The following is a 27233-nucleotide window of genomic DNA, read 5'->3' on the forward strand; positions in this document are numbered from 1 at the left end:
TACTCTTGGAAAAATACAGCCCACACACTGAAAGGCAGATTCAGTGGAGTCACTTAAGTTACCACAGCTGAATAAGACATACAGCTATATTACAATACCGTTTGTTTTCTTTTTTCCAGGTTACAAAAAGTTCCATCACCAAGTGTTTGTCTGATTGCACCCAGGGGCCAAAAGGAATGGTCACTAATTACCCATCCCAATTAATTCCTCCAGAAAAACTAGGGCACCAAAAGAGCCAGGGAGCAGCCTGAAGCAAGACATTTTCTCAACTGCTCTGTGAGCAACCCTTTGTTAACAGTACTGTAATCTACCCCATCACTACCTTCTCAACATCAGACAGCTTATAATTTCAATTTTCACTGCTTATCCTTTATCATCTGAGCTATAATTCTAGAGCAGCCTCTTGTTCACACAAGGAAAAATGTCTCATAAGCTGAAAATAAGCACTATTGGTTTCTAGTGATGTGTTTGAGACACCACACTGCAATAAAACAAGAAAACTGATAATAAAACCAAACTGAGGTAGCGAGAAACAGGCATCAGCACTCTCATTCCTGCCCGTGTTCCTTGGAGTTAATCATTACTATTCCAGCCAAGCACAGCCATTAGGTCCATCATGGCAATTACATGCATGAACTGAGCCGACTGAATCAGCTTCATGCCGCTCACGCTCAATTACATTAAAATGCAGCTCAGCCTTCTCTGCAGCTCTGGCCTGGAACAAACCAGGAGCACCTGGGATGGCTGCAGCTCCAAATCCTACCCTGAAATCTTGGGCTGTACCAAGAAGAAAGGGGCTCCTCCTGACATGATTCATCCCTACCTTATTTTCAAGAGTTCAACGTTAATAAAAAACAGAAGAATGCTTTGGCGTGAGGATGAATAATGTAGCTAAGACAGTTTCTCACAGCCCTGCATCTGCAGGATAATTTTGCAAGCACAAAGAAATTAATTCAGAAGTCACATTCTTAAGACTGAAGTATTCATAAACAACCTTAACCATGCCAAGCAATAAAGTTATGCTTACAAATCCCTCATGTTCTCCTCTACGTACCTAAAAGCAAGTATCAACCAACCCCTGTAGAAAGTCTGGAGTAATTGCTAAATGCTGGTTATATTCCCAGAAGAATAAATACCATTCTCCAAGCAGGAAAATCAAAAACTATATTGTCCCAAACTAGACTCACTAGCCAATTTTCCTCAAACAAGAAAGTTTCCATGCTTCACCTCCAGAGTCAACACTCTAATTTGCCAAAGGAGAGAGAACTCAAGCCACTAAAATAAGGACTTGAAAGCCCTAATCCCCAATACAGGATGCCTCAACTCCTAAAATAACATTTTAATAATATTGTGATCACCAGCTGCAATTACAGTGTTGTTTCAAAACTTACTTATCCAGAGTTTCATCTAAGGTCTCATACGAGTTCTTGTAGCATTCTATCCTTTTCATGAAGTCTTCTGTTGCTTCATCATTACTACAATCAACATAGTCAGGACTACCCAGCTTCACTTGCTGTTTAAAATAAAAATAGGAGAACAGTATTTAAGTTTCCTTCCCTTCTTCATGGATGTTTAAAGAAACAGGGAGTGGGAAAACACAACAAAAAGTTCTGTCTGCAATTTCATTAAAATACATGTAAAGCAAAAAAAACACCCTGCTCTTCAGGGAATTAAACTTCTGCACTAGTAACATTCGCCTGGACAGGGGAAAAGAAAATATTTCCACTAATGAGAGTTAACATGGGGGTTTTGCTATTGGAAGTTCGTATAATGTACTTCTAAAAATAATGAGCCACTTTAAATCTCCCAATGTCAAGCTGTTAAAGCAAAATTTCGTTTACTCACCACAATGTTTGCAGCAATGACCTCCGGATCGACACACACAGACTCCACAAAAAAAGTCTTCAGTCCAAATGGGAGCCACATGCACAGAAGGGAGGAAGAAGGAAGATGCATGAAAACACCTCTGGATGCTAACACACATGAGCAGCATGTCACCCACTTCCATGCCAAGGCCTTTTTCCCCTCCATTTACTCAGAAAGCTTCTCCAGACCCTCTCATCAGAAATTCCTGGCTCACCACTCCATGACACATCATGCTCTGTACTCTTTTCCCCAACAATGCTTACAAGTGGAAAATTCTTGCAGTACACAAAACGTAGGATGGAAGAGGAAGAAACAAATGCAGAGGGCGCAAGTTCAGCCCCACAAACAGTTAACTAACATTTCTGAAATAACATTTTAGAAGCCTCCCAGCTAATGGAGTAGCCTCACTTACAAAGAGGCTTGTGTTTTGCTGCGTCAAAAGCTCACAGAGATTAAGTTTAGAGGAAATGAAAGATGACTGGAGAACAGCTAAACGTAAAACCAGAAGGCAGAAAACCACAAAGTTTTTGCTTTGTACAGAACTAACACAGAACCCCCTTCATTTTCCTGCAGCAAAGATCTGAGCTGCAGGAAGAACCATACTTTAAATGTTCTTTCTGACACTGCACTCATGACCACAGGTCCAGAAAGACAAAATTGCAGCTGTAGCATAAAATAGCTTAGCTCCAAACAGTACAAACACTAAAGATGAGAAAAAACAAGGACTGAATGACTTCTAATCACAAACAATGCTTAGAAACACAAACCAGATTGATTAAACATCCAAGAAGGATGTGGCTTGTGCTAGTGCACTTAGAATACAGATAAGGGCAAAACTATCACTGGCTTACTTGGCCATGCAATGGCTCACAACAGCTTTGCTTTGACTCACCTTATATCCATTTTCTTCACTAAATTTATAAATAGTTTCTCTACGTTCTCGAGTTGTGTTCGTAGCATCAAAGACCTAGGAACAATTAAAGGGAGAGAGAAAAAGGAATTTAAAAAACAACACAGCCTGTAGAAAGCACTGTGTTAGTAATGGCAAAAATATGGATTCCAAGTACCTCAGTGTGAAGGAAAGCAATGGAAACACTTCCCCTTCCCTCTACCCCACTATCTCAACATGCTCAACAAGAAAACAAAGCCATTACTACTTTACACGTATTATTTTCTAAATCCTAAAATTTAGTAATATTTTGAAAGCAATTCTAGCAGAACTCTGGATTTCAAAAAGGAAATCAGAATTTAAGCCTAGCACATAGTACAGGAGAGAATATTCCTCCTTGCCCATTATCAGCATTAAATACTAATGCACACATTTTTTGTGAACTTATGCTACCAAAAAAAGATGTTTCAGTTCAATGGGCTGTTCAAAATGCAAGTGTAAAACTTTCAAAAGTTGTAAATTCTGCCCATGAACAACACCATCAATGTAGCCATTTTTTCTAGGAACTCTGTTTAGCTTGGAACACACCAGTTTTTTACTAAAGTTTGAAGTTTGCCAAAGCATAACATTTACCTCATGTATCCAGCAGAACTTAATGGTTTTCCCTGACTAGTTAATAAAAACCCCATAGTTGTATCAGTAGTCTTAAGAAAAAAAAAAAAAAATTAAAAATTAGTCTCAACACACAATGTCAATAATCAAAGAACTGATGTTTTGCATGCCATTATTAATTACTCAGTAAGCAGCAACTTATAACAAGTTTCTCCTGCTCTCTTCAGACATTTCTCATGCCAGTAACTAGTACCAAAAAATACAGAGGATACTTTTTGTTCATCAATTCTTAACTTTCCACTTGGAACACTAAACTATCAAATAGACATGCAAGCAAAACGACAGATGTGTTTAATTGTGGAGCACTGTCCTATAGTAATGTGGGGAGAAGGTGGACTTTTTTCTTGCTGTTCTCCTCAGCTCACCCCTCAAACCAAAGGTAGCTGCTCAAAATGGTATCATCACCCTGAAATTCAGTACTCACTTCACTGCAGCAACAAGGCAGATCTAGCTGCCAAAGAAAAGAAATCTGGTATACTGACAGTTACTGTAATTACTCAGGCTGTGTATTACCCAGCAGACACACAGTGTTTAGTGCAGAGGCATCTCAAGAAAGTGCCTTCAAGAAGGAACTTACAGCCACATGCCCGTTCTCTTCACTGAGGTACTGCCGGACGTCGTTCAGTGCTGCTAAGGCACACTGTCTTCAGGAGGAAAGAATCACAGTCAAATGCTAGTTAAAGGAATTTTGTTAATGCACTTGTGAGCAAAATGCCCTGAAATGTTAGATAATTTATCTTAAACACATGGACCTCCCTCCAAACGTGGGAAAGAAACAGCAGATGTCAGCCAAGCTACACTAAGGAAACGTGGTCATGTCACCTTGCTCCTGGTGTCACTGACACAGGTACACAGGTCCACAGAACACCCAACAACTTTGTTGACCAGGATACACTTCCACTGATCTAAAATAACATCTCTGAAACATCCCTGCAACTGTATGTTTTTCCCAATTACCTATTCATACATAACTGCTTCTTAATTTGATTTGCAAAAAAATAAACAAAATAAACCAACTTAAGGCCTTTATCTTGTGGCACTGAGTTGAAGTGGAGAAACAACTCTTTTTCAGTAATCTACTTACTCCCTTTTGAGCTACTGTGTGAAAACTGCTTATGCAAAAAAATTTCTTAAAACAGAGAGCAAAACAAAGGTAGCATCAAGTATTAGTGACTGAGGTGAAATATCATCCCACTGTACTCATCAACCCAGTATAATTAGTACTGGAGACACCTGAGGACACAAAAACGAAAAATCCCCACCCTGATATACTTGACACTTGTGTTAAATCTGGACAAGAACACGTGAATATGCAACTTTCCTATGTCCCCAGCATTTGCATTATCTTCAAAGTCCATTATGATTCCTAACACGTCAGTAATGCTGGAGGGCAACATTCTACTATTTACTTGTTAGCAGAACAAAGTCCCATTTATTCCCAGTAAGTACAGCCTCTCTGCAGTACCATCATAAAAGCCTGCCCACTTCAACAGGCCTTCCCTGCACCACTCCTGAATTTTGACTTCCAGACTGAAATTCATAACTCTTATTTACCATCTTCTGCAAGCACAGCTTTATCTTGAAATGAGAAGAGAAATGGCTTTCAGATCCTGACAGTATTTCCACATTAAGCACAGTTAACAGATGTCAGGAGCTGAGATTCATCACCCAGGTCTTCACTGAATAAATACAAACCCTCTTTACTCACTGCTAACCAGGCAGATTATCTCATTTCATGCTACATCCCTCACCATTTAGCCTAATAGGTGACACAGAGGCACACTAAAAGGCTTGGCTCTGTTGTAAGCAAAAGGTAGTGGCTTGCAAGGCTAATGCACTCATGACTGCTCTTTACCCCCAAGGACTGGGAGGTTCTTATGCAAGCTGATCTCCTTTGACTGCTGAGGAGGGGAAAGGGAAGGGAGAGAGGTGATAAGGCAAGGGACAGCCACAAAAGAAAGTCCAGACATTAGGAAAGTCCATTTTTGATGCATCAGGTGAAGCTGAATTAAGAACAAGATAGTTCATATTTAAGTAGCCTAAATAAATATTATTTCCATCCATCTCAATTTCCTCACTTCCTTCTCATTTCACACTGCACACTCTAAGTCCTTTCCTGAATGCACTAAAAAGTACAGCGAATGTTGAAGAAAATCAAAAGGCCTTCTCATTTGATCTCCTCCAGGAAAGAAGCAGCTCCCTCTTGCTCTGATCTTTCTCCTCATCTACCCTTTCTTCTCAAGGTCTGTTGCTACATTAAAGCACAGCAGAGCAGAGACTCAAAAGCTTTATCTGGACACGGAAGCTCACCCTGGTTCTCTCCTTGCTTTGCACAGCATTAGCAAAATGTGGCAGTTTTTGAGGCTGTGCATTGATGGATTGAATGAGGCACCTGCATGGTGGCTAAAACCACAATTTCAGAGAGAACATTACCACGTTTGATTCCCACTCATTTAAGCAGATAATGATGAATACATTCAAAGCACTCCAGATGAACAATTTCTCTATGCAAATGAAAAAGAAAAGCAGTTACATGGATTTTTTCCTTTGTGAGCCAAACAAAAAGATCTAAAATGGGATTTTAGGAATTATGCGGCAGACTCAATCACATTTATTATCTGATACCTTACAAGAAGGTAGGAAAAGTTATTACTATCTGTTAAAGTAGTTTTTGAGTGAAAATATCAAAGAGTGTCTACAGGAATAACAGGAGTCACATCCTAATGAAAAGGAATCAAGAAGGACTTCTCTCCATTTTTGATGCTTGAGATGAAACAACGAAGAAAAAAAAAGACCCCCAAATTTTAATCAGCCCAAAGAAATCACTATTCCACCTTCTCTAGAACGTCTTTTCCTGCAGTCTCCCTAAGGGTCCTCTTGATCATACAAAAATGCAACTTCAAGCCATCTCTAAGAGCAAATTACACAGGATATCATTTTAATACAATTAGCATGGTGTACCAACCACAATCAATACTTACCTCCTGATTTTCAAGCCTTCTTCATTGTCAGGCAGGAAGAATTCAAAGGATTTATACTTTTTCACCAAATCTCGACGATACTGACCAACATTAAATTCTGCCAAGAGAAATCAGCATTAGCAACAGCCAGGAAGAGTCACGTGAGAAGGACAAAAGTTATGACAACTTTGAAACCAAACTTCCTGCAAAGATAAGATATCCTGGCCTGTAAGAAGTCAATGTATCATACTTCTTGTGTTTTGTGAGGTTTAAAATAGCAAGACAGCAATAAATCTTGGAAATAGCTAAAGAACATGTGGGCTATAGTCACTTCACTGCAGTGGCCATGCTGCAGTGCCCTTGATCTGCCAGTTCAACTGGACAACAAAAAGAAATTATTTTTCTCCTTTTCAGGGGTTATTCAAAGTCTATAAAGGACTAGTAATGATTATTAGCATTAATAGCAATTTATTAGCATTATTAGCATTTTCTTCTATGTATATGTACAGTGAAGCAGTATTTAGATAGCACCTCCCAAAACTTACAGCTCTTATTTAAGCAAAGCAGAGCTCTAAATAGAACTAAACAATCTTGCTTTAGGTAAACAAAACTTAAAATTCCAGTAGTGGAAACATTTTTTTAGAACCCTGCTGAAATATTTCTATTCCTTAAGGATTAGTATATCACAACCCTTGTTCCACTTACTTAAAAAAAAAAAAAAAAATTGATAAAACAAAAAAAAAATCATCTTAAGTATGAAACATAATCTCACTGTGATTTCAAATCAGTGGTCAAAAAGTATCTATTCCTTGATCTGTGCAGAGGTGCAAAAGGTCCATGGCCAAACACAGTATCAAGTCACACTATCAGATATGGGATTAGGGCAAAACAGTTCTGTTTTGCCTCAGAGCAGAATGACACTAAACCCTAATTTATTTCATTCAATGGCTCTGAAAGCAGGTGTCTGAAATGCAATTAATGTTTAAGTTGTTTCAGACCTACAGGTTTTTTTCTGTTGAATAGCAAAGCTTTTGGTTTTGTTCTTTTCAACATTAAACCACACTGAAATATTCCGTTTGAGATGCTGCCAAGGTACAACTCTATTTGTCAGACTCCATTTCTGGAAAGAGGAAAAGAAGCTGTAGACACAATTATAAGGTTGTAGTTAAGAAAGAAGACAGAATAAAAGAGCTCAAAAACCAGGTCCTGTATACAGATTGCTGTTGGGATCGGAGGCAGAGGATAAAGTCAAGTTTTGTTTGAGCTCAGCAGCATTGATGGAATTTTTCATGACATGGATTATAGAACAATCCAGGTGACTCTGTGATGGTTTTAATGAGCACTGGCCACAGTGGCTACATGAAAAGGTGGGTCCTTGCAAAACAAACAGAAGGTGTGAGAAGTTCAGATGGCCAGCGTTGTCAGGCAACGGCACTTTAACATTCAAAAATAATTAATTTCATGAGAAGGAATAGTTACTGCCAGAGGGCCATGCACAGCAGAGGAAAAAGTGCCATCCAGTGGGACAATCTTCAGCCTCTACTCTTAGCAGCCCCACCTATAGAAAAGTTTCCCAAAGCCTACTGGTATCACAACCACAACTATTCAAAGGAGCTTCTATGGCTTAGTATCTCAAAACCACATTGCAACACAATTCTACTCAGACATCTAATTGACCTCATTTCCTTCGAAAAGCACAGACAGAAGTCTCCTGTACTTTTAACCGTTTCACATTCTAAACAACAGAGGATTTTGGAAGGAAGGAAGGAAACACAGAAATGATGGCTGAAATGATTCAACCATCAGCAAGCCTGGGCTATTTACCTCCACCTTCTGTTCTTGAACTCTACAGCTTGCTTAATGCTACATGAAAAGATGGTATTTATCTTTTCTCTGGTTTACATAACCTCATAATTTGAACCATCTGTCTTCAGAGAACAAGAACTCTTGCTAAATTAAGCACACAGTAATTTTAAGACATTAAGAGCCAAAGGGTAGCAGATGTTAGGGCTACTTGATACTGATCCTGTATCAGTTCAGTCCCACCAACTGGAAGAATTAGGGAAAATGTCATCTATTCCCTCAGCCAGGCAGTGAGGTGTTTTACACTGACTTTAACTTCAGTAAAATTGCACCACTGAAGACACAAACAGAAAGGCTCTGTGGTTTTCTGAGAAAATCTCAGTCACCCTTTCTAACAAAGACAAACAATACCCAGCAACCAAAGATAGAAGCTCATATGGCAACTTTATGTTGCGTATTTTCATAAAATTAGGCAGCAATGCTCTACCTGCTTTTCATCAAGCACAAGTGTGTTTGTTTCCTCACATGCTGCTCACAGTAGCCCACAGCATTTTTCCTACAGCTGAGCCAAACCCCACCTACAGTAAAATTAGTATTTGGGATACATTCAACCAAGCATGAGCCAGATGTGGATCTTGTCTTTGTTGTCCAAGACTTCTGCTTGTTAAAGTTCACACAGTGAAGTGCTCAAACTCAATGACATTTATACACAACACATCTCAAATTTAAGTTACACGTGTATCTAACATACAAGCATTTTGTCACCTTGGATATAGACTAAACTGCTTGGATTGTTATCCATTTCAGTCTAATGGATAAAACTGAACCCTGAACTAGCTGATGCTGGTCATCAGAAGCATTTAACTATGTGAAAACACTCAAAATCAAGTGATAATTTAAATCCTGTACCCTCTCAAACAATATAATATATCCTCCATAATGTCTCTTCTAAATAAAGCACATTATACAACTTCCTAAAAACTTAAGAAAACGCCCACACAAAAATCTTTACCCTAGAATCAAAAGGCAGTTTAAATATAGGCAAGAGCTTTTCCTCTTGACTTCTTAGAGCTACTAGGAAATACATCCCTGAATAGCCACCAGCCAAAACTCCACACTTTAGTATGATCTCATATGTTTAATGTTGTTTAAATTATTAACTAGGCATAAAGCTACTATTACTGCACTGGACACAGAATCACAGCACACTAAAAGAGTCTTGCTCTGCTGCAGAGAGGAGAAGGAAGGGGAGCTGGCTGCTCAGAACCTCAAATGGACTCTAGGTCCTGTTTACTGGGCCCACAAGATACCACAGCAGCCCGGCGAGGTCCTTGGCACGGCCAATCTAAGCCACTTCCTGCCCAAAACACACATGGAAATCCCTTAAGAAGGTGATAAAAAGTGGCAACTATCTGCCTCAGTCCTTGGGCTCTTAGTATTTAGACAAAGAATCGCAAGTCATTCCACAAACACAAAGAAATAGAGAACTGCAAGTAGCACGAAGTTCACAGAGAAGAAAAGATGAAGAAGTCGGGAAATTTAACCCAGAAGTGCCGACTGCTCAGTTGCTTGTGAACAACATTCCTTTTCACCCACATGAAGAAAGAAAAGGAAAAGATAAATCATAAAAAAGGGCAGTGTTTAACGATAAGGGAAAAAGGTTGATTTAGGCACCTGGCAGAACAAAGAGGTAAGGGATAGTCAACATAATTTGATTAATTAACGCTTAAACAGCAATGTGCCTGTGTATGTTATTGCTTAAAAACACATTAACAAAGCAGAAGGATTTTAAGTAGTCAAACTTGGCAACAAAATTACTGGAAATCAGGTTTATAAACCACCTAATGTTGTGTCCTGTCCTGATGTGAACAGAAGTAAATCCATCACCTTTCGTAGGCACTCCAATCCAATTTAAGTAGCGAGTCAGCTTCTTTGAGATGTAGGTTTTTCCTCTTGCTGGAAGACCCACCATGACAATCAGAGTAGGGCAATTGGTCATACATACTGAAAGAGAAACACAGGAAACCAGGGTTTACCAACAGCATTCCCACAAATCCAAGGCCGCAGTGGAAACCCCTCTCTGTGAACATGCCTATCCAAGCAGCTCGTGCATTGTGCCTCACTATTTCTGGGGCTCCACAGCAGGACAGAGACCCTGACTACCTTTCTTAGGATGAGTTTTGGAGGGTGAGCCAGTGGTAGTGCAATGATGGACTTGAGAGGTGTGAACAGGCAGAAAAGAAGAGACCTGTGTATTTGCACACAGGAACAATATCGAAATAAGGAAACCAACATCTTATGCCCCTGTGTACCTCAGTTCAGTGCTTGATTGAAAGGAAACAGCAAGGTGTACAGTTTTTAAAATAGTTTTAACATTTTTAAGAAAAGATCTTTTCACTCCTCAATCTTTTCTTGATTTTGAGCCAAATAAGCATGACAGATGCAGGTTAATACATCATAGTAAGACATGCTACTCACTACTGATTATTTCTCCTTTAAGTATAATTAACATTAAATCTTTCTAGAGCAGAGCTCACTTTGGCTGTTACTAAGACACAATTATCCTAGACAATCAAGTACAATAATCTAATATAGATATATGTACACACTCTTAATCAAAGCCAGAGCATTTAATTAAAAAAACCCTCAACACTGTAGGAGGCTGAAGGAATTGTATGTATAATCTGAAAACCTTGAGGCATTTCCTTTCAAATCACAAGTTTGTGAACATTTTAACTAAGCACAAAACTAAGGATACCTCGCATTAATCTATCACAGCTACAAGGAACTGCCTAAAAAGAAAGAAGATATTAAAGTGATGCAGATACCCCCAGCTCCCTCCACTCTTTATTTTTAAGGGAATTCATTTCTATACAATCTACATGTGTATCAGTTTCCTCAGTGCCTTGACAGAGGAGACATGAATTCACCCCAAAAGAACAAATCTGTGATTAGCTGTAAGGCATAACTGAACTGTTGTACAAAGGACTGTGATTGCTCAAGATTCCCAAACTCTGGATGCCCAAAGTCCCACCCCACAAAGTCACTTGCATAAATCTGGTGCAGATAGTTCACATAATAGATCAAAAAAGAACAAGCAGATTAACAAAGGCATATGTGCTGTTTCAAAATGCAGTGAAAGACACAAAACAAAAAAACATTAAAAATACACCACTTTTCATGAGGGAGAGGAGGTAAAATGGTACCTCAAATCCAAGCCAACTTGTCCCTGTAATGAAAGCTACAGGGAACTAAATGCAAAGCAAAACAGATCCATCCAAGCGTGACCAAGTCTCTGGAAGGACAGTGATAAAAGCCCTCAGAGTAAGTTCCTCTGTGTAGAAGCCTATAAACAAAAAGGATAATAATTTCTTTTTCTCTTTGTCCTAAGTTCAGGCTGTGAACTCCTCGCCAAGAGGGTGAAGGAAGTCTCTAGGGAAACAACAAAGTCTGTGGAGTGCCAAAAGCACAGTGCTTATTAAGCTTAACAGCCTTGCTTCCAGCTTTAAGGACAGTACAATAAAATACTGAGACAAAAGAAACCCCTGAGCCTCTAGAAATTTTAAGAGAAGACATTTTTCTTCAAAGCCTGTTCAAAAAGGTCTTTCACCTGAAACAGCCAGCTCAAGTTTCAAACAATTTTTCAGTAAAAGCAGTGAAGAGCTGTAAAAGACAAACCAGGATGTGTACAGAAAGGACACCTCCTGCTCTACAAGGAACTGTGCTGTAACTAGCTTTTCTACCCATTCCATGCAGAATTTATCACTTCTTATTCTTAGAGGGTTTTTTTTGGTTTTTTTTTTCCCCTGCTGCTGGGGTCAGCCATACACATTTCACCTTCTCACAGAACATTTGTCTTTTGGTAATGCAACAATAAACCTGTACTGGAGTAAAACTAAAGGCTGGGAAGCTGCCATGAAGAGACCTGCAGACCACTTAAATGGTTGCTTCACAGATTATACCAACAGCTAAACTTCTAAATTAAGTCCTACTGCCTGCATGGGTTTGTAACAGATCTTCCAACCAAGCAGCAAACTAGATCAACACAACTACAACATGCATGAGGGACATTCAATGTGCCAATTTGCTACCACGTGCATTTTTACATATATTTCCTCAAAGAAAGAGCAAAACTAGCAAAGCTGCCTTTGTGAGAACCCCACGTGTCCAGTTTAACAGGCACATCTCACCTGTTATTCCAATTACTCTGGTGGGTAACCACAGAGCAGAAACCAAGAGAAATATCCCAATCAAACAACTGGCAATCCTACTCTCATTAGGTCTTGACCAATAGCACTTTTGCTCTATAAAGACAGAGGCCCCTATCTTTGTAAGGAGGAACACCACTGATGCCAATGACCCCAAACACTCTGCTCTTGCAAAATGCCACAGCCCTGTAAATAACACTGGACAGAACATGGTGGTACGAGACATGCCACCCCTCAGTGCTTGTCGTCAACAAGAGGGTGACAGTTCACAGCCTAAAATTCAGGGCACTAAGAAAATGTTTGGTGTCCTGGATTAGATCCACCAGTGGCTGCAGCCTCACAGCATCTGCACAGGTGGCACTTAGTGACAAACACACCTGTGCATTGGGAAGTAAAAGCCAAAGGCACCTGTGCTGGCCAAACCAGCCCATTCACAGCTAAACGGCAGGACTAAAAATAAAAGCACACAAAGTAGCTACTTCACCACTTCTACACCTCAGTGTAGCATTCTCAACACACAAAGACTCAGCACAGTAGATTTTATTTCTTGCCTTATGATCCTGTGTCATTAACAAGGCTGTTTTGTTCATTAGCTGAATAAAAAAGTTAAGACCACAACAGAATGCAAAGTTCTGAGGATGTATCAAATACTCCAATGAAATTAATAATCTTTCACTTTATCTAAACCACAGCTTTCTCAACAGAATATTGCCAATTCTCACTGTAAGCAGGAAGGGCTAGTCATTCCCACTAAGGTATTTTCAACATCAGTGTCTCCTGGCTTACATTTTCCCTTGAAGAAATATAAGCAAGTTTGACATGAGGAAGTTGGCTGACAAAAACAGGCAAACATACCACAAGTTACATGTATGGATTTCCTGATTTCCCAGTGGCACAGTGTTCACTCTCCCTTTTCACAGCACCTCACCATCGTTCAATTTATATTAAAAAAATTTCCAGTGTGAGTTACAGGTGTGTGAGTTAGAGCCAAGGCAAGACTCCTAAGGGCAGCTTTCTCTCCACTCCTTACTACTGGATTGTCTGGTTTATCTCCAAAAATATCTCTACAAGGTCTAGTCTCCAGAAAACAAACTCATTTTTCACTACTGCTTTGCATGTGTAACTCCTAAGGGCTTTTGACAGCCCCAACCCGTGGATGTACCATCAACACAAATTTTGTTAGAGGAACGCAAGCACTCAGAACAGTAAAACAAAACTTACAGGTTGTACACCATCATTTGCTAAACATGTTCTAAGACTTTAGTCAGTTTCTTCTTTAAAACAGATGCTTGTACTATATGCATTTAAGAGTGCATTTTTATAAACAGCATTGTCAAAGAGAGGGAAGATAGAAAAAACACATCCAAAATACCAATCAGTAATAAAAAATGGCCAAGTGATGAAGTGCTGCAAGGGAAGCAAAGCCATTAGCCCAGTTTAATATTTCTTAAACGTTAGAACAACACAGCAAGTTGCAACTTGAGAGTATAATTATGACTGCCTGTCCTCCTAAAGTTTAAAACTTAATAGTCAAGGAAAAAGAAATAACATGTTTATTTCTTGACTCTTAGACTTGTTAAATAACGCAAATGCAAAAGAAGGTTGTGAAACCAAACTGGGACATGGGACAATCTAGATCAGCTGTGCTGCAATTCATCAGCCCTCGAAACTCTCATGGATCTTGTGAAACTAGAGTCAAGAGTTGATATTTTCCAGGTTCACTTACTACCAAACAAATTATCAGCTGTCCTTTCTTTTGACCCAGAATTAGATTTTGTTTCTTCCTTATATGTGTAGAGGATGGATGTTTTTTGTCTCAAGCTGTTACTGTTAGAGATCTGAAGTTTACAAAGTGTTCTTGCAGCTTCTATTAGCCTTCAATTCAAGGCCTGTTCTCCAAAAATCTTGTACTATTTAGAGGCTCATACACAAATCTCTCTGACTTTAAGCCAACACAACCACCCTTCCAAATAAGGTCAGCCTGATGGGTTTTACCTATCACATATCCAAGCTAACCACTGCTAATCCATCATATCATTTTGATCGGTAATGACAACCATTACTGATCATCCCCTCTTTGCATCCCATGGGGATGAGTTCCCCATCCTACTGTTCTTCCTGAAAAGCATCTGCTCCTAAAGCTGAAGAAGTCCATTATATTCTAATCTGTCTCTCCTCTTTTTGTCCAAACCATCAGTTTTTAACATCACCATGGTACAATGGATTCAGAATTCACATTTGTCCCAAGGCCAGCCTTGTGCCACCAGTTGCTCCAAGCTGCTCTGTCATTCACTTCCTCAGGGTCACCTTTTCCTTCCTACAGCTTTGATGCCAACAGCAACGTTCCCATCACACATCCTGCTCCTCAGGCACCACCCTCACCTCATATGGTCTCCTATTTTCAGTTCCTAGGATTAGGAGGATAAATACACACAAGTAGCATGTGCTCCAAGAGTAGAGTTCTTTAGAGCAGAGATAGTAATTCAATATTTACTTTTTTGGGATGTACATTTCTACTGCTGTATCAACAGCAAATGACAATTATTAGAATGACCAAATTCCAGCAGCTGTAGGGAAAAAAGCATTTAACTGTAGTGAGGGGAGAACGTTTAACCACAGGAAGTTCACTATTTATCTCTCACTATAAACATCCTCTGCTGGCCTCCCAAACAACTTTCACTAGGGCCTACTTGGCTATTTGGTTTTTATGTCCACATTTACAGCCCACTGCTTGATTCAGAGGTTAAAGCAATCTGAACATCCAGTGCCAGGGGCAGCTGTAATTCAACCTATTCAGAGACAAAACTTTTCACAAGCGACCACAAAAGGCAAGCCACAGCTATTAATAACAATATGCACTTCCAGTGCCTTCAGGTGTGACTTTGGAAGGTGACCAGAACAGTCACCTCAGCTCCAGCAGCAGTAAAAGCTCCCTGCTCAGTAGGCTGCACACGGGCACAACTCCTCCAAGACCGTGTACTGCACAGACTAAAAGAACTGGCTCTTCAAAGCCCTGTGACAGCTAAACCCTGGCACAGCTCAACACATTTCTTCTTCCCCAGACAACTGTGGTTGCTACAACTTTTAGACAATCACACTATAAACAGCTAACACAGGGAAGTCCTTTTGTGGACTGATCTGCCAAGTCCTCAGCTCCAAGTGTGTACAACTCTGCTCATCCACCTCCCAGAAGGATAAAGACTAAAGGTAGTGCAGATAAAGGTCAGCAGCACAGAGGAGAAAACAAAAATCCTAACCAAGGGAGACTGAAAAAGTTCATCTTGTCTAGCCAAGAAACTCAGAACACAGAGCGACTAACTTCACTTTTCTCACTGCAAAGGTACACTTGAGGACAAGAAAACCACTTCCACCTTGAGCTGGTATTTTTGGAACAGTAACATCTGACACAGTTACCTGAAGCAGCAAAGAACTGGAACTGGTCAACACAACACAGCTCCGAATCACTCACCTGGACAGTCCACCCTGAGCTACCACAGCACAGCTACAGCACCCACAGGTCACTCTGCCTCACCAGAACACAGGGCAAGGCGGGGTACGTGGGAATCTTAGGGAAAAGGAGTCTGCAACACCCTTGGCATGGGAAAAATTATGAAGAGTTCTCAGTTTGCTGAAAAGAGATAGATGGTTTTATCAAGGAAGAGTAACTTCAGCTCCTTTGCAGGCTGTTTTTTAATTCTTATGTATCACAAATGACTGCAGGCTTTTTATGGGTAGGGCTGCAAAAGGATTTAAAAAAAAAAAAAAAGGTGATCTCTTCCCCTAGCAAAAGTGGGGTTTTTTTCATTTATAAAGGCTCTTAGGCATTAAACTTATAGAGTCCTACAAAAGACCACAAAGGCATGTGAAGTGTTTTTTAATTTATAGTCAAGTGAAGCTAAATAATTCTGCCAAGAAGACAGCGTACATTGTCAAATTACACATGACTCATACGCAATTTTATTCTTGGGTTTGGGGAACTTTTTGTAAAACAGTATCTGTGTCAGAGCTATAACAGATATTACTCTGTTTGGAAAAGACATGCCAAATTAAAGCTAAAACGAAGCAATCTTCTTAGCATGTTTATAAAGCACTTAAACACGTTTTCTCAGCCTCTTCCTATTTCAGCATTCATCTCAACCTACTATGGTTCAGATGCTGCAGTAATTCAGTTCTCACAGAAATACACTCCTGCCTGCTTACCCAGCACACAAGAGGGTTAGGGGTGGTTTGAGTTTGTTTTGTTTTTTCTTTGAGGGGGAGGGGTTTGGTTTTCTTTTTTAGCAAGGGCTGGACCAAAGCAAGAGCAGAGAGAGCCAAGGCTGCAGCCCATGGACTCCTGCCACACCGGCAGAGCCTCAGCTCTGTCAGCACAGCCTCTTTGCATGACAAATACAAACAATTCTACACGACAAAGCCTCTTTTGTCTGTAAAACTGCCGTGTACCGGACCTCAGTTACTTAAGTAAGGGGGGAAAACGAAAGAAAGAGGGGGGAAAAAAACAACCAGTGAGGCAAAGTTTGTTAATGAACTATGGTTTACAAACCGACAGCCAAAGTCTCAGGAGGCTGACGACTTGGTTGGCTGCACCTCAAAATATGGGAAGTCATTAACTCACAGAACAGATGGGCTGATACAGCACTGGCCTTAAAGGGAGAAAAAAAAAAAAAAAAAAACCACACAAAGGAACACAAGAACCAAAACAAGAACACAGTGACATTTTTAGGCCTCTCTCCAAGTCGAATATACTGAATATAAACGCTCCCTGACACCAGAGCGTCCAATAAAAAAAAAAAAAAAAAAAATAAAAAAAATAAAAAAACAACCCGCAAAACACCAAGAAAAGCAACCAGAAAACACATTGATTCCAGCTGAGCCTCCCTGCCTTCCGCTGCGCACAGAGCCAGCGGCTTCGGGGCTCGACCCTCCACGGGGGACCGCGCCCGCCGCCCCTGCAGCAACCCCGGGCAGTGACCGACCCCATGCTTCGGGGCTCAGCTCCATCCCCTCGGCCCCCGACCGGCTCCCCGCGCGTGTCCCGGGGCCGCTCACCGCCTCGCTGCGCGCTGTGCCCCGCGGGCAGCCCGTTGTCGTAGGGCTCCCACGTCTTCTGCAGCGGGTTCTGCGTGAGCTCCCGCGCCGCCCCGGCCGCCGCCATCCTCGGCCGCTCCCGGCTCCCACCGCAGTGGCGGCGGGCGGGGCGCGCCGGGGCCGCCCCCGGGGCAGGGCCGGCGGGGGAAGCCGCAGCCCCGCGCTGCCCCGGGCACGGGGAAGGCGCCCCGGGGCCGCCGAGCCCCCCGCGGGGACCTGCCGGTGCCGGCAAGGGTCACGCTGCGAGCAGGTGACTCCGCTCCGCGCTGGTGCTGCGCTGCTCTGGCTGCAGGGAACACACCACGCTGCCTCTGAAAAGCCGCCTTTTTTTTTTTCCTTCTTTCTTTTTTTTTAAACCAACCCAAAACCTAAATATAGAACGCCCAAGGAGAGTGCGGTGTGTTTTAAGCCATGCATTGAGTGATACATTTTTCCAATTAAACCCTGTTTTGGCCTGAAGGCTAAATTAATAGCGATGCAGAAAAACAAAAATAAATCATAGGTTTCCTATATTCTATTTATTCTATTCGCCCCCCCAAAAATGCTGTTAAAACTGGCTCCGGGAAGCTGCAGTGGGAGCAGTGGTTTGACTAAACATGACACTCAGCTGTCACCTTTCCACATCACCTTTATAGCTTAGGGAAAACCCACTTCATTAACTGGCCTGAGCAGGGCCCTGAAAAAGTTCAATATCACATACATACACTTCTCTATATATTTTACAGAAAATAAATGCAACAAAATGAAAATACGGTAGTGAAATGGAATACACGCTTTCATTATTAATGTCTCCATTATTATGACACTGGCCTAAACTCAAGTGAAGGCCAGTACATACTTTCTTTTTTAATACTAACCAGACTCTAATCACCTGAGGATTATTTTTAGTTTTTCTGTTCCTTTACAAGCTAAAAGATATCTTTCTAAACAACAAAAAATCAGTTCTCAGAGGCATTTGGCAAGACACCACTGGGAGAGTCAGTACTGCTTTTCCAGAACCATGTTTGCTTGACCTAGTTTTCCCTCTGTTCCAAGTTACTTCCTTTTCTCCAAGACCGATTACAGTTTTTCCACTGGAGGTGCCCTACACTATATTTTTACACAAAATTTTCTTCCTGATTTTGTTTTGGGGCAACAGCTGACGTGGGGAGGGGCAGAGGGGCTACGGGAGTTACATTGCAGGGTCAGAAAACAAAGAGCAAAGAGAGGGAGGTTTTGAATGCTTAAAAGCTTCTTGGTTTCTTCTGTCAATTGTGTGTTTACTTCCAACAGCTGCTCAAAGTGGTGTGAGCAAGAACAGCTCAATCTCTGTCCCAGGTTTATTCCAAAACTCTGTCTCCTGTGCACACACAGAATGTTGCAACACACAGATGACAGACTCCAGGGTAGAGTCCAGCAGCAGGACATTCCCACCTCACTCTCCTGATCACAGCCAGGCCAACACCAAGATCCTCCAGCTTGCCTAACAAGGCCTCCAGTAAAGCCAGGAGAGTCCACAACACATATAACATTAACAGGAGCACCAATTTATAAATGGCACTTCTCAGGTTTGTTTTATATACAAAAAGTAGAAAACATCAAATCCTTCCAGTCTCTAGAAAAAAAAGTTTGTACTTCCTTTCTGCAAATCCACACCCTGCAAAAGCACTGGAAGTCCAGTCATACATCTGCCTCAAGCCAAGAACACTAACCTGATGTTGCTCATACAAGAACAGCATTTTTCAGACGTCTGTGGGGTGAATGACCACGTTTCTAAGTCTCATCCTCAAAGTACCAGGCACAGGGCCAGTTATCAATTCCTTTCTGCTCAGGCAGATTCAAACCAGTGGCACCTGCACAAAACTTCAGTTAAGGGTTTGTCCAGGTGTCTGTAATAACATTAGGGGTTTTCAGAAACACCTGCTAGCCTTTGCTTCTGTGAGGCAAAGAGTTCAGCTTGTTTGACAATAAGCTTATGTGATTATGTTGCATTCAAGGGTTAATTGTTTTGTGGTTTGTTTTTAAACCTCAGTGCAGTAATGAGCTACTTTACCAAGGACACAGAGAAAGCAAATACAGAAATTTTGTGCTACTCCTGAGGTCTCATTTCAAAACATGGTTTACAAGGGCACTACATTCACTTTCTGGGAAAAGACAGAACAAGTGTTGCTTGTAAGATTCCAAATAAATTACAGAGATCACCTTCTACATAGTACCATTGTCATCAGCTGCTGTCTTAATGCAAAGGCTGGAGGAGCAGAGCTGATGCCTGCAGGTGAAGAGCTTTGTTTGCTACAGAGAAACCATGAACAAGCCTTTACACCTGGGAAAGCTTTTACACAAATCATCTGTTCTCAGGGCCATGGTGAGCAGAGAGCTTACCTGACAAACCACCTCTCTCCAGAGGCAAATCGTCAAGGGGAAGAGCAGTCTTGGAAAATGAGCTGCAGCATGGAAATAACGTGCCTGAGCCAAGTGACACAGTTACACCCATTCTCTGGAAACAACTGACTGACAAGACAGGAAACTCGGGGTTTAATGCCTACAGCAAATGGTAATTATTTATGGACAAGGAGAAATAAAAGATACAGAACCAAGGTTTCTGCTTGCTCCTACAGAAACCCAACTTGTATCTGTAAACATGCTGTATCATATGGTAGCCACATAATCCAAGGTTCACAATACGTGCAAGTAACGTCCATGTATCTCCTTTCCCTAGTAAAGATAACACTTTTTAGTCTGACAGGCCATAAAACATCCATAAACCATATAACACCTCTTCCTCCGTCCTTCCAGCATCTCTCTGGCAGCACACACTCGCTGCCTGGAACAGGGGAAGGAGACTTGCCAGTCTCCCAGAGGTGCCCGTGCCCTGGGCAGCCCGAGCACGGCTAAGGACAAACCCACCGCAGGGGATCCGAGCCAGAGCAGAGGGCCAGCACGGATCTGCGGCTCGACAACGGGACACGGGCACAGCCAGCGGTGAGCCAGGGGGTTCTGGAGCTCAGCTCTCCCGCATGGCCCGGGGACATTGCGGGGACATCCCGGGACACCCCTCAGGCTCCCGCGGGAGCCACGGCCGCCCGCGCCGCTAGGCGGCGCCCTGGCCCCGCCGCGGGCCCTGCGCGGGCGCCCCCTGGTGGCTGCCGCCAGCAAAGGCACCGCCCCGGCAGAGCGCGGGGGGGACAGAGCCCGGGACGGGGACAGAGGGACACACACAGAGCCCGGGGTGGGGACCCAGAGCCCGGGGGGGAACACACACACACAGAGCCCGGGGTGGGAACACACACACACAGAGCCCGGGGGGAGAAGGGGGACATACACACACAGAGCCCGGGGTGGGGACCCAGAACCCGGGGAGGGGATACACACAGCGCCCGGGGGGGACGACACGCACACACAGCCCCGGGGGACACACAAACACAGGCCGGGGTGAGGGGCGAGGACACAGAGCTCTGGCCGTCCCTGTGTTGAGAACCGCTCTAAGCCCGCCCAGCCGCCCGTGCCCAAATAGTTCTCCGGGAAAAATGAATTCCCCACTACCCTTCAGAAAGGCACTGTCACAGCCAAGTGATACCGGGATCGCCGTGCCAGGAGATAGCAAAGCTTCGCAGAACTAAAATACATACTTGGCTATTAAGCACGCGTGGTACAGTCAGAGTTTACAAAAAGTTACAGGGAAGGAAAGTCCATCTATCAGCCCTGAGTTATTTCTTAATCCAAATGGAAAAAAAAAAATAAAATATTGGGAGGAATGAGTCCACATTCAGAGCCAAATATCCCCATTTCTCTGAAGATATGAAACACCAGCAAATTATGTTTCATCATTAATCTTTTACTTCAATTTCTCTGAAGTAATTCTCCTTCCAATAGGTCATGGAGATATATACTTTGCAGTCCCACATTCTCAGCAATCTACTTTGACAAAACCCCAGTCCCTGACTCTACACACAACTGGCAATGATCAGCTGGGAAAAACCTAAATCCAAACCCTCTCTATTGCAAGTGGCAGATTACTGCTCCAGCTTGAAGTGACAGGAACTAGTTTAAATGATCCCATCTTAAGATTGGCATCTGCATTTTCTACATCTGGCAATAGTGAGAGGGGTAGAGATGAGAGTTTAAGTTCTTATCCCCGTTTAAGAAGGTGCAGAGAACAGGGCCATGAGGCTCCCCACTTAAAAATACACAAAAAGACATCACCCCTAGCACAGCACCAGTTTTGTTTCAGCACAAATTGAGGAGACACAGAGGAACACAGACTTTGCAATGATCATTACATATGGCTGTTATTCAAGAAATAAATACACACACCAGCACAGCCTTCAGCCACACACACGTTACACACCCAGCTTTGACATCCATCCAAAGCTCCCCAGTTTCACATGGGTTGGCTGGGTCTGACCAGCTAACAGGCAGCCTTGCTACACTGCATCACAGTGTTTGTATAAAGCAGACAGGATAATTCCTGTTGAGCTTATAACTGATCTTCTCTTTCAATGAAAAAAAAATTTCAAATATACCTTTAGCAGGCTGGTGGCAGTCCTTCATTGGCCAAAATCTATGCAGCTGGAAGCATCACCCCAGGACAGCAGCGATCTAATTTATACAAGGCTGTTACAACACTGCAAGCCAATGAGAGGAGTCAGTGACCAAACACACAGCTATGCTTCACCCTTTCTGTTCACAAGTAACAACAGTCCAGCATTTCAAAACTCGGTTTCAGGTGGAATGGGAGAGATTTCTCCCCACTCAGCTGATGTGAGGCACATTGCTGATGGTTTGGTGGGGTTTTTTTGACCAAGTATTTGTTGGGGTGCTCTTACATGGTGAAAAGGCTTGTAAATGCACCCAGTTTCTGCTATAATGACCAAAGCTGCTGCAGAGCAGCTGGGACACTTGGCCTGCTCTGTCACATCCCTTGTTACTCTAAGACCTCAGCAGGGAACAGACTGTTCTCCTCCAGGTAATTCCCATATTCCTGAAGTGCAGATCAAGACTGGCAGGTTTTTCCTCCCTGTGCAAGAGAAGTCGCTAACAACCTGCCTAAAACACAATGTCCTTCTGCTCAGTATCTTGTGACCTCTGTAAACCAGGTACTAACCCAACCTTGCTATTCAGTTGCCAAGGAAACCCAGAGATTAGGGAAACTGCACCAAAAAAAAAAACACACCTCTCTTCCTCCCTGGGCTGTTCCTGAGCTCCTGGATGATGACACAGAGTATGCCTTGGGAACAGTCATCCTCCACCAGAGATCCCTCAGGAACTAAAAGCTTCTCACAGAGAACAGAGTAAGCTTTTTCCCATTCAGAGCTTAGCAAGCACAATGAGCCATCGGGGCAGAGAGGTGCAATGCTGGGTTAGCAGAGTGACATACACTGACTCACACCTTCTCAGTTTAGGCTCTCAGGACATTTTGTTACATCAGCTCCTTAAATGAAGGCTTCCCATCTCATCAAGGCTGCCTATGGTTCCCTCCTCAACCCAAAGTGCCATCCTCCTTTTTGTTTTCCCAGAGTCTAATGTCCCAGGAGTCAACCCAGCAAAAATGACAAATAGCCCACTAAGTCCCCAAAAATTTCAAGCATCCCACATGACAAGTTCAGCAGGTTCCCCAGACCATCTCCACAGGTCTTTCCATTTGGGACTTGATTCCAAACCAACTGAAATCACAGGGGCCAGGCCTTGTGATACACGGCCGTAGCACTTCCTTCATTTCTTCTGACCAACAAGCAAGTTTTATTAGTGGCACCATCCACTCTGTATCTTATTTCCTATCACTGCCTGAAGGGGAAATGTTCCAGTTGTCTTGGAGCAGACTGTTACCCCAAAGACAAGCAAAAATCCATTAAGAATTCAGAAGTAAAACAAGCAAGACATCTTCAGAAATGACTTTGTCAGAGTTCATTTTACTACCAGATTTCATGGCTACAGATCAACCTACCAAAGAGGTTGATAACAAATACCCAGATAGAATCATGTTTTAGATGAGAATAAACTACTACTAAGGACAAGAAAATTCTTCAGTGCTATCTGGGGAATAGATTTAAACAACACCCAAGATCCCCCCCCCACAAAGTCATATTAATACAGATACTAAAGAGATTCCTCAAGCTGAAACAAAATATTCCTTAGCATAGATAAAGAAAAAAATAATTCATCCATCTAGAAAATGTTCATGTCAGGGAAATCAGCAAGAAAACAAGTTCCTATCTATTCCAACAACCATCAACACAAGGGAAGATCTGACAGGTTTTGGGCACTCAGGAGCCTCACACCACACTTGGCTGGAGAGACAGATAATTCCCACAGCAATTTGCTTTTGTGGTATTTTCCTCATTGTCTACTGAAACATTATCAGAGTTATTCCCAGTGCATGCAAAGCAATGAGGTATCCCTGACAGGAGTGTTCATGTGTGGCTGGATTCCAGCACGGTTGTGTTTCCCAAACCATCACGACCCAACCATCAGGAAACGAGCAGCAGCCACACAAAGGTTTTATTGAGAGAATTGTACCAATAAACTCTTGGATTGCTTTCTACACAACTCACTCCTCGCATTGCAGGAATATAAACAGTATCAGGGGAGATATGTAAGATTACTTGGGGAGATACATGTTATCAGCAGAACGGTCATCTCACCAACACGTGGAGTGCATGAGAACCACAGAGCAAACCCTGAGTGGGACTCACAGAAACAGCAATATCACCTAAAATAATGTACACCTTGCCACAATGCCACTCTGTTCTTCGGTATCTCTATGTGAACCATTCCTCAAGGTGTGGCCACTCAGAGTATTTTCCTTATTCCTAAGTATATAAATATGTTAGTATAGATGTTTATCACGTTTCAGAATAAATTATTGATCTCTTTTAAATGTGGGAAAAAATTTAATGTCTGGAGATAAACCCTTTTGATGAGATGCTGTTGTTTTCACACAAGGAAGTTTCCTGTGATAAGCCTGGCATTAGGGGTAGATTAAAGGCTAGCCTGCATTAATTCTGTTTGTTAAACCTGAAGGACAAATCACTAAATCTTTACACCTTCAGTCCAAGCAGCCCTCTCCCAGCTTTATCTCCAAGAGAACACAGAAATTATTTCCCTGAAAAACAGGCAAGATCCTCAAGTGGTGCTTCCAGGTATTGCTTAAAACTATTCCCATCATCACAGAGTTGAGCAACATTTTAAATTTTCCTGTTATGATGCAACATAAAGGAAAGATGGCATCCATTGTTCATGTTTTCTGTGTGCAACTCGGAGGTAAAAATCCCTTTGTAGATAAACCCTCTTCCCAGAGTGACCAGGGACTCCAAACTATTTACATGAGGGAGCCTGTGCTTGTAAGAAGTGCAGAAAGAGGACAATCAAAACACACAGGATTTACACAAACTGCCTATTTACAGTCACATGTGCAGGGGTTAATTGAAAACCCCGGGTTTCCAAGATGGCAAGTGCACTGAGGAGAGTCATTCCTGCACATTGTTATGGTAGAACCTGGTGTTGTTACTACAGCAACAGCACGAACAGCCTGGCACAGCCCCTGCACGGTGAGTGCACCCTCAGACACTGCTCACCTGCCTGCAAGTCCACTTCAGACACCTGATATCCGACATTCAACCACGGAAAACAAAGGACAGATTAATGTGCAGTGTCTGAAAGGGAAGGGAAAACAAAAACACACCTGCATCCATGGGGATGTCTGTCTTTGTGCCTCTTGAACCTGCTTACAAGCAACCTGTGCTGAGCAGTTTGAAAGTGCCTCTATCACCTCAAAGCTCTCTATTCCTTTTCAATCCAGCACATTAGAAAACCTCCCCAGTTCCCAGTTCGAGTTCGCAGGTATGAGTAGTAATGTAATTAAAGGGAGCACAAGGAAAGGACTGACAGGTTTAAGTACAACAGACAGCCCTTATCCAGGCTGACAGGTTTATGAATTATGCTCAGCTACTTTTATATTGGATATTTGAACATTTCTAGTGTATACACATCCTTTCTCCTGTCACTCAGCTAGGATCCTATGAATCCCACTTGCTCATAACAGTAGGTCTAGGCTGCTAAATAATTAAAAATAAATTTAAAAAAAAGATAAAACAAGTGCAGCTGCCTTCTCAGAGTAGAACTGAAACACTTTACACCATCTTTAAAACCAAATGCTATCAACTGACTTCAGAAGTTCAATTCCACAAGAGCTGTCACTTCAAAGGGAAACATCTGTAAGAACTTACTACATGCATTAGGGAAGTCGTCTGAGGAGATGAAAAAGGAGAATATACTGACAACAGAGAGTACACAAAATTTGCATGTGATTCAAATGTATGAAGTACACCAAATTAATTTTTCAAAAATCTCGAAGGCTTCGGGACAGAGCTACCTATAACATGGCAGCACTTTAAAAGACAAGAGATAAGAGAACTTGGGAAGCACCACCCAGGGTTTGGGGTGTGAAACACTGAATGACTGATGGGGAACTCAAAGGGGAAAAGGCAAGGAAGAAAACAGCCACTGGGCTGGGTGACAAACCCTCGGAGGTGTCGAGTGAATCTGTGAGTCACCAGCACTTAATAGAAGTTGAAGCCATGTGAACGCCTGGAAAAGGGCACAGGGAGACAAGAGCAAGACAAGGTCAAGCCGTGGGAGGAGGAGGAAACGCTGGACCAGGAGGGGGGGAAGAGCATCACCAAAGAAAGAACAACAATTCATTGGAAGCAGCAGTGACTGTGCAGAGAGGTCGTGCAGAACAGGAACAAAACAGGGGTCTGCAAACATTTCAGTGACATAAGTAACATGTAAATAGAGAGAAGCACCCAAAGCAGCCCTCGGATAGGAGAGGCTGAGGGAGAGGAGGTACAACCTTCACCTTGACTTCACTGAGAGCCAGGACAAAATTTAAAAAGGGGGGGCAGGAGTTAAAGGTCCAGTAGAGGACAGTCCAGCCTACCTTATAGAACTGGTGGGTCACTTAGGGAAAAGCCCATGGCTGTGGAAGCAAAGAGTAATGGGCCCAGAGTCCTCTCAGTTACACTTGAGCTCCTGCATGTCCCACAGGCAACAGCAAAGCAGGTTTTGTGAAAGTGAAGATTAAATCCGTCTGAAAAGCCAGCATGGAAAACTGACACTGACACAAGGAAGAAAACAACTCACACCATATGCGACGCCAGCTGCTGCTGGAAATATTCTTAAGCTCTGTGAAAAAGGAGGGTATTCATCCAAATAAAAATACAAGCAAGCCAGAGCAAAGCTGCTCAGAAGCTACCAGTGACAAAATTTATAATAAAAGCACAAATTCATCTTAATTTGGTAAACTGCAGTGAAGTCAGGTAGTGTAAAACAGCACTGAAGGGGAAAAAAATAAAGGCCATGCACACAGATCTAAATCACAGTGAATCTCAGTATTCAGAGCCTCCAGGGCAGATTTCTCATTTTCTGTGCATTTTGCAAGTAGGCTTAGATGGCTTATCAGCTTCCTGAGACTAACAGGATCGATGTGCAAATGAGGAAGCTTAATAAGAGTAATAAAATTATGACAGCCAAAATAATCAAATTTACAGAAGGCAGACAGGCTAAACAGCACAAATGCTACACATTGAACTCTTGCAAGGGGAAGCATTCACCAAGTGAGGCTCCAGCATAACATTAGGAAAGAAGCCTTCTCTTTAAAACAAATTTTAAAAAGCAGCCCACCTGAGTTCTCTTTATATTTTGAAAAAAAAATAACTTAGGTTCAGCACAAGTGTGTCCCTGGAGAAAACACAAAAAATTATTCAGGGG

The 27233-nt window shown here is 42.3% G+C and overlaps 1 protein-coding gene across 7 annotated transcripts in view; it reads right to left on the reverse strand.

Moving 5' to 3' along the window:
* Positions 1 to 27233, reverse strand: part of LOC310913618 (6-phosphofructo-2-kinase/fructose-2,6-bisphosphatase 4) — a 51621-nt gene that overhangs the window by 18089 nt on the left and 6299 nt on the right. For 3 of the 7 annotated variants that reach the window (XR_014590852.1, XR_014590853.1, XM_083869167.1), the window contains exons 1-7: positions 17448 to 17573; positions 10078 to 10194; positions 6409 to 6505; positions 4005 to 4071; positions 2759 to 2833; positions 1846 to 1902; positions 1392 to 1513 (exon numbers count right to left, since the gene is read on the reverse strand). Coding sequence is in view for 5 of the 7 variants with exons in the window: in XM_083869167.1 (XP_083725293.1) it covers positions 1392 to 1513; positions 1846 to 1902; positions 2759 to 2833; positions 4005 to 4071; positions 6409 to 6505; positions 10078 to 10194; positions 17448 to 17553 (641 nt within the window). In the remaining 2 variants the exon portion in view is untranslated. Of the gene's footprint in view, positions 1 to 1391; positions 1514 to 1845; positions 1903 to 2758; positions 2834 to 4004; positions 4072 to 6408; positions 6506 to 10077; positions 10195 to 17447; positions 17574 to 21988; positions 22032 to 27233 lie in introns of those variants that run through there. The other 4 variants (XM_083869170.1, XM_083869168.1, XM_083869169.1 and 1 more) reach the window with 3 other exon arrangements.

Source organism: Zosterops lateralis, assembly GCF_965231275.1.
Source record: "Zosterops lateralis genome assembly, chromosome: 11".
Lineage (NCBI taxonomy): Eukaryota > Metazoa > Chordata > Aves > Passeriformes > Zosteropidae > Zosterops > Zosterops lateralis.